The sequence below is a fragment of the Astyanax mexicanus genome, chromosome 16 (assembly GCF_023375975.1).
Source record: "Astyanax mexicanus isolate ESR-SI-001 chromosome 16, AstMex3_surface, whole genome shotgun sequence".
NCBI lineage: Eukaryota > Metazoa > Chordata > Actinopteri > Characiformes > Acestrorhamphidae > Astyanax > Astyanax mexicanus.
In genome coordinates, this window is record NC_064423.1 from 16,863,493 (window position 1) to 16,872,185 (window position 8,693).

General features: G+C 40.5%; 1 protein-coding gene across 1 annotated transcript in view; it reads left to right on the forward strand.

The window, feature by feature from the left end:
- The window catches only part of hcn2b (hyperpolarization activated cyclic nucleotide-gated potassium channel 2b), a 51,669-nt gene extending 43,979 nt beyond the window's left edge, over positions 1-7,690 (forward strand). The window contains exon 8 of the mRNA XM_007240131.4: positions 4,825-7,690. Coding sequence (XP_007240193.4) covers positions 4,825-5,717 — 893 coding nt within the window. The 3' untranslated portion in view covers positions 5,718-7,690. The remainder of the gene's footprint in view (positions 1-4,824) is intronic.
- Positions 7,691-8,693: the final 1,003 nt, after the last annotated feature.

Consider the following 8,693-nt stretch of genomic DNA (forward strand, 5'->3'; position numbering starts at 1 on the left):
TGGGAGCAGAATGTAAACAGACAATTTGCTAAGCCTCCGTGCCTTTCTTCTCCTCCTCCTCCTCCTCTTTACATCTTCTGCTGCTCTCCCAAGGTCAGTGTGCTGCTGATGTCACTCCTAGTCACATGACCATCTCAGCTGTTTACAGAGGGCCCGCACGGCCGCTGTTGCCATGGCACCACGTTCCATACATGATCCATTCAGCGAGCAGATGAGTTGGGATTCCAGGCACTGCTCAGCTCCTCCGGTGACGCCAGCCATGCTTTTGGATATCGGCTTTAGCAGGAAGCGTGCTGGTGGGAGTGTTAGCGAGGCTGTGACCAAAACACAAGCTTAATAAACAGAGCTGATGTTGCTGGTGGTCTCAGCTGCTGAAGATCTGAAGATATAAAGATCTGAAGATATGACACTGATGAGAGTAATACACAGAAATAAAGAGGTGTCTTAAGAAGCACATGATTGTTTCTAAAACTGAAGATTAGGAAGGAAAAAGGAACCCAGGGTATATTTGAGGCAATTGTGTAATAATAATAATAATCATAATAATATTCTTGCCTCACTAAAACATATTTTATTAAGCCAAAGAGCCCATGGTGACATACAGTACTGTTTATTAGTTTTAGGCACATAATTACGTTATTTAAGATTTTTGAGTTTTGTACTCCAAAAACCCCTAATCACATTAAAACAGATGCATCCTAATCTTAATACTGTTTCTGCTTCCAGGGTAGTCTATGTTATACCTTGTGGCTTCAGATACTGAAGACAGCGTTCTGTATTTGTTCAGGTGGCCTTTACTCTGGAATGGGCCCGGGTCTGCTTGTTTTATGTGATTGATAAGGTTTGTGCAAGGCTGTCTACGTCTCCCTTTAATGTTTTCTTTTTTTTTTTTTGGTACCACAACTGCGAATTCCAAGGCTCTCGGTTTTAATGCAATTTTAAATTTCTTTACATACAGACATTTTATCTTTTTCATCTAAAATATCTGAAAACACTACTCATTTCTGAAGTGTTTATCCATCTTACCTTGGTTACTGGCACCTCCCAAAGACCAACGCGTATTTATATATATATAGTACGTCTATAGGTTGATGTTAGTTGAAAATCTTAATTTTTTGTGAAAAATGTGTATCTTTTTTTAAGGCCAAATGGTGCAAATAGTTCTAATGTCATGCGTCCAGTCTATTCAGGCTAGCCTTGGTAACAGACCAGCTGTTACATTTTTATAGCATGAAGGAAATACAGTATACATTGTATAGCTTTAGCCATGTCTTTAGAGGAATCTTGGATTTTCTGCCCCAGATCTTCCAGCGGGATAAGAAAGCCATGTTCCCCAGAGTGCAGCATAATTGGATGTGCACCATACTGTAGAGTAGAGAACAATGTTGCAATGGAATAGAGCTGGTTAAGGAGTGGCTTCTCCTCGACTAGGAAGTCCACATTGTCTACATATTCTATTTCCAAGGGCATGCCGATGTCTGACACCGGAGGATTTGGCCTTGGTGATTGTTCTCCGACTGATGTAACGCTGCAGCCAGGTAACAGGTAAACAATACTGAGAAGAGACTGTCTCCTTGTGGAGATCCTACAGTGGTTTCAGTCTCAGCCAGCAGTTGTGTGTTGATGCAAACTGTCAGTCATGAACAAGCTAAAAGAGTGGAAATTAGCCTCAACATAAATACAGTAAAAAGAACCAATTTAAAATTTTAAAGAAAGCTGTTCAGAACAGAACTTTGTCTCAGATTTCTTCTGGTTGCCCCAAGCCAGCACTAAAATTGATGTGTTCAATTCTATCACCAGCTCACCTGATTTAAAATCAATAACCACACGTTTACTGAATCTTGTGTTCATTTAGTTGCAATAAATGACACTAGACTCTATGAGGAGAGTGTTGGAGATGTTTTAATCAACACAGTAATTTATAATATTTGTATTTTTTCTATTTGTAGATATAAATAATAAATAATATATAATATAACTTTTTGCACTGTGTGTTTCACAGACCCTTTAAATGAGCACTCTTTACTTTAACTTATTGTTTTTTTTCTATACACTACGGACAACATCTCTCCCAAATTCCAAATAAAAATATTGTAATTTAGAGCATTTATTTGCATAAAATGTAAAACCGCTGAAATAACAAATAAGATGCAGAGCTTTCAGACCTCAAATAGTGCAAAGAAAACAAGTTCATATTCATAAAGTTTTTAATCACAGTTTTCATGCATTTTGGCATGTTCTCCTCCACCAGTCTTACACACTGCTTTTGAATAACTTTATGCCACTACTGGTGAATCATCCATCTTCCTCTTAATTATATTCCAGAGGTTTTCAATTTGGTAAAATCAAAGAAACTCATAATTTTTAAGTGGTCTCTTATTTTTTGTTTCCAAAGCTGTATATTGCAGTTGCATGTGTATATTACACAATGCTGCTATTATTTAAAAAATATATTATTGGTTTAAAAATAACACGCAGATTACAAAACAGTATGACATGTCACACCCTCAGTTCACATGTTGGAGAACGTGCTGCTTGCTGTTGCGCTGTTTACCTTAGAGACAGGAGGGTGGATGCGGAGGGACTGGATTCTCTGAAGTGTTTTTGTGAGAGGGAGAGGGAGATGTCAGAGGGCTGAGAGGAGAAGATGAGCGAGAGGGTTAAGGTTAGAGAAAGAGAGAGAGAGACGCTCAGGCTCTTGTCTGTAGGAGCTCGTCATTTTAGGGGAAGAATTGCTTTCTCCCAGCAGTGTGAGCTGTGGGCGAGCTACGGCCACATGCCCCTCTTATGTCAGTGTTAGCAGCACAGTGACTCAGCAGTAAATAGGTGTAAAAGCCCAGCCGTGCTCCTGCTGCTCCGGGTAAAGCACCTGCTGCACATCTGCCAACAAGACAGGATGGTTTGTTGTGGAGCTGAAGAAAAAGGAGATTTGCATCAGTTAAAGCAGGAGGTTGAGTCACCCCTGAGGAATGAACATGTCTGTGAACACATGACCATTCATTTGATTATGGTTATTGTTATGTAAATAGTTCAGAATGCAGGTTGGCTCTACCTGGAACATCATGGTTAAGGAAAATGAACACACCATTAATAATGATGTTCTGGTCACATAATAAATACATGTCTTGTTATAGAAACATGTATTGTGTGCCGTGAATTTTGCCATATCCCATTGCATATGGATCCTCCTGTGTTTTATGTAGACATGAATTCTGCCATAGCTGCTTCTCGCCTTTTGTAGCCAAAGGCCGCCAGTCTTGCTCATTATCACCCACTGCTCTGTCCTATCTGGGTGGTAATGCCTCCTATGACGTATTCCCAGTACTTCAAACTGTGGATTGAGGAATGTTAAATGCCAGTACAACTTCCGAAATAGAATGTCCCATCCGTCTTGCGCCACAAAAAAAAAAAGTTTTTTTTTTATGTTGGCTTACCATGAATGCACTGGCCACTCACAGGATAACACCTCACAATTGATACAGTTGTGAACATTTCCAAGCCGTCTCCTAAAGTAACATTTTTCATTTATTTACATACTGCTATCCCATAATTTTTGGCATCTCAGTGTGCTTTCTACAAGCCCGTCTATAGCAGTGGCATGCAGTTAATATAGTGGCTGCCCCTTCTGCAACGCTCCCCCTCCCCACGCCGGATATTTCTCTAAAGAAAATACATATACTTTTTAATAGTTTTATACTTTTAAAAGTTGTCTGTGTTTCTGTGTCTTTTTCTAGTTATGTTTATGAATGTCTGACTGGAAGATTCCTTAGGGGCCCTGGTGGATTGCTGCTAATTTTTATACACTAGATTTTTATAAAATTTCTGGTTAGTGACTGCACCTGAAGAGCTTAAATGACAGAATGACAGAAATTAAGGGGAATAATAGGTGTGTGCTTAAACTTTGGACTGGCAGTATATATTATTATTAAAATTGATATAAATGATATGACTGCAAATCCCACTTATCATTGCGATCAGTAGTCTATTTTGGAGTGACCAACTGATAATTCTATGGAAACTGGTAAATCCACTGCGAGACTGGTACTGTGTTTGTGTAAAATTGAGGACTGTACTGGATTTTGATTAATCACAACTCTAAACCTGCCACAGATCACCAACTGTACATCTGTCTTTCTCAGCAGTTAGAGGCTAGAAGTTACTTCTGGTAAACTGCCTGACTATATGAGCGTATTCGAAAAACAGGACACTTGCTGTGTGCTTAACTTCATGCATCATTTGTCTCTTAACACTTGGTCGCACGTCACCTTGACCTAACAAAATTGTCCTTCCTGTGAGGAAACAATTGCTCCAGTCACTTGAGATTCTGTTAATTTTAGGCCATTTTTACTCGAGCTGTGTGAACAATTCAGCTAGAATTGGTGTGTATGTGCCAAATTTAGCTTTTCATCAGCTGTTCCAAACTGAGAATTGAAAAAGAGGTCTGATCCATCAAGAGACATCAAGAGAAATAACAGTTGTGATTTTGGAACGCGAGAGGGTCAGTGTCCTGCTTGGATGTTAATGTGAGCTAAAATGATAAAGAACTTAGGCCCAATCCCATTTTTCATTTGTTACCCTTTCCTTTGGAATAGAGTTATCCTACAATTTGCAGGTGATTTCTGATAACCCTCAGAACTGTTCGAAGGTGCTTTTGAAAACCTTCGTTTGAACACATCACTCTACCCCTCTATCCCAACATGAGTTTGGACACCCTACCCTAAAATGGAAGCAAAATGGGAAATGGAAGCGTAGAGATAAGTGGTTAGGGTAAAATTGAATTGGGCCACAACTATTAACTCAATCTTTTTTTTTTCCTACTTTCAGGCAAGAAGAACTCCATCCTGATGCACAAAGTCCAGCACGACCTAAACTCTGGAGTCTTCAACAACCACGAGAACGAGTTGATTCAGGAGATTGTAAAGTACGACAGAGAGATGGTAAAGCTGGTGGACCTCCAGAGGCCCCGCGCCATGTCCACTACTCTCTCCACCCACGGGACCATGTTCCCTTCTTCCAGCCAGCCTCCTACCAGCTCTGCCATTGCCTCCCTCCAGCAGGCTGTGGCCATGAACTTCTGCCCCCAGATGGCCAATCCTCTGCAAGGTCACAGCGCTCTCCAGTCCCCTCGTATGGTGCGACGCTTCCAGGTAGTCCAGAGTCTCTCCAGTCCAGGGACCCAGCAGACCCCTCCAGGCTCCCAGTTTACTGCTGGAGCTCTCGTTTCTGCCCTTGCTGCTGGCACGCCCATTCAGAGCCCCTTGGCAACAGCCGGACGAACATTCCAGTACAGTTCCAGCCCCATGGGTGCCCTCTCAGGGTCCCAGCTGTCTTTGGTGCAGCAACATGTCCCCAGCCCTACACATCGAGCAGTCGGGCCCAGGAGCACAATAACGCAGGACGCCCGGGCCCTCTCAGCATCCCAACCGTCTCTGCCCCACGACGGGGTGCAGCCGGCCGCCCCCAGTCCGCCCCAGTCCACCAGAGTATCTTCCACTTCTATCGGACCTCCTCAGAACCTCTCGGGACCCTCTGGCTTTCGAGCCGCCATCCCTCCCAGAATGACTCTCCCACATCAGATGTCAGTAGGAGCGTTCCCACCCGCTTCCCTTCCCCAAATGAGGCCGAGCCACGGCCCGGGACTGCCCAAGAAGGATTCAGTAATCAGCCTTCCGGACACAGACTTTCACATCAGATCTAGATTATCTTCCAATTTGTGACCTTGTGACAGAGTTGGGGGGTGCTGGGTATTCTTCCATTAGTAAGTACGTTTCCCCACTCCTTGCCACTCTTTGGGTCTTAGTCTAAGAATGTAAACAGTGTGACATAAGTGACAAAAAGGGGCGGAGTGACTAGAACTACCCAACTTGACAAATATTAACCATAAAAGTCTGTAAAACGAAAGATTCCAACATCACTTGATATTTCTGTTCTACCCACGAGCATAAACATCAACGTAGCTTCCTCCCACACAGTTTGCCTCTCTTTGTAATCCTTATTTATTGTGGTTGTACTCAAACTTTGTATAAAAGAAAAAAAACTGCTCCCTCTCTTCTACTCTAGTCCAAATGATGCAATGTAAACTGGGCTGGAACGCAGGGGGGATAAAAGTAACGTGCTTCTATTTACAATACAGGAGCGAGAACTGTTTGCGAAAGTGTTTAATGATGCAATGTAGCGGGAGTTTTTTGTGAGTTTAACAGGGTTGGTTAGACAACAGCCTTTTCAGCAATATTAAAACTGCTATCCACCTTATTTTCCATTACAACCATCTTTGTTTACTTTGTGTTAAAACTTCCGGTGAGACAAAGGATCCGTTGATGTAGATTACATCCACAGCAATAATAATAATACAGAATGAGTAAATATAACTGGATAAAGCATATAACAGTTAGAGGATGTCACAGTGATTGGATGATTTTTTCTTGAACAATAGTATTACGAACACAGCACAAAAAAAAATTGCTTTGTTGTGGGAAACCATTTTATTTATTTATTAGTGTATGTAGTGACGCAACAAAATTTATTTGTCTTGCCAAAACCCTAAGCCAAACAAAACACATTTGCAAGAGGTTTTCATTTATTTTGACACCTTTTCACCATTGCAAAAAAAAAAAAAAATTGGATAATTTATTTTACATTTTTTTCCCCAATTCGGAAGGCCACCGACTTATTATGAAGAAAAGGCAAATGCAAAACTACAATTCTAAAATATTACTATTAAATAACACTTAACATTTTGAACACCAGCAAAGCACAATACAGTGTTTTTATTTCATATATTTTGCAATGCTGGACCACCGCTGCAAAACGATTGCCAACAAACATTATAAACTGCCAATTACTAAAACGTTGAATAGGGGTTTTAATTTAAAACAAGGGATGCTTCACACTGCCATGTAGCTTTACGCTAATGCTACATTCAAGTGCCTAGCCACATTGGAAAGCGTATATATGTCACAACTCTCTTAGATCATGCTGCATTAAAAGGACTTCAGGATCCCACTGCTGTGCCACCACTGCTGAGAGAAATCCTAAATGAATCATTGTTCAGTATAAATTACTGTGCTTTTTCACTTATTCGGCTAAAAATACTGTGGGTATAAGTATAAGCTATCTGGTGCTCCGCTATCTTAGTTTGCTATGCTCTAAACCTCTCCAAATGATGTTAAATAGCCTTTATAACCAGTGTTCACAGCAGTAAGCACTTCAAACTCCATTTACTCTGAATACAATGTGACCATTGATACAAAATGCCCGGAAATTCTAACACAAAGTGGGCGTGGCAGAGAATAAGGTGGATAGAACAGGGGCTTGGGGAGGGGGGTGATAATACACAGATAGCACACGGTTCTAGGTCAGATCCAGAAGAGTTACTGGTCAGTTCTAGAAATGGCCCAGCTGTAGAACCCACATTTCGGTTCTGTCTGGCATTTGAACTGTAATTTATCGCTGCTGTCTGTCTGGGCAGGATTAAAGTGGTAAGTGTGGGCTGAGCTGGGCCGGGACTCGTTTGCTATCTGGGTAGCGTGTTTGACAGGTAATCGATCTGGAAGCCGACACATTCTCACTGAGGGGAACGGCTTTGATTTTTTCTTTTTTCCAGACCAAAGTTGGGCCAAAAATAATGTTGTGTTGTTTTTTTTTAAATGAAACAAATGAAATGAAACAAATACAACTTCATTTGCCTTGATTTTGCGTGTGCGTGTTATCTAACTAAATGATTATTCACCCATTTTTACAACCCATTATGGCATATGGATATGCCAAAAATCATGGGATAGCAGTGTGTGAATTGATCATAAAGTGTTACTTTGGAGTACAGATTGAGAAGGCCTACACCTTAAAGGTCTTATTTCATTGTTTGTTTCTTTCTTTTAATTCATTTCAGTCTCTATTAGTATTACTAGTATTAGTGAATGCTCTGTTAGTTTGTTTTTTTGTGAAAAGTTCTCCACTTCGCCTGTTTCAGGCTGTTTTAGTTGGGTGGAGGAGTGGGCGGAGAAGAACGACAGGATTCATGAATATCTATAACGTCTCGCCTTTGATTGGCTAACAACAGCCAAGGTGGGCGAGGCCATAATTATTTTTAAATGTACGTTTTTATGTCAGTTCAGGGCTTTTCCTGATTCACTCATTGTTCTTTCTATTTTCTTTCATTGGCTAATGCATGCAATGAACGTAGAAGAACAGTTTAATGTGCAGAACATACAGCTCTGGAGAAAATTAAGAGACCACCTAAATTACTGAATCAGTTTCTCTGAATTTGCTATTTATAGGTACATGTTTGAGTAAAATGAACATTGTTGTTTTATTCTATAAATTACAGACATTTTTCACAAATTCCAAATAAAATATTGTCATTTAGAGCATTGAGTTGCAGGAAATGAGAAATAGCTGAAATAACAAAAAAGATGCAGAGCTTTAAGACCTCAAATGATGCAAAGAAAACTCAACAAGTTTATATTCATAAAGATTAAAGAGTTCGAAAATCATGTAGTCACGAAGTTTTCATGCATCTTGGCATGCTCTCCTCCACCAGTCTTACACACTGCTTTTGGATAACTTTATGCCACTCCTGGTGCAAAAATTCAAGCAGTTCAGCTTGGTTTGATGGCTGGTGATCATCCATCATCCTCTTGATTATATTCCAGAGGTTTTCAATTTGGTCAAATTAAAGAAACCCATCATTTTTA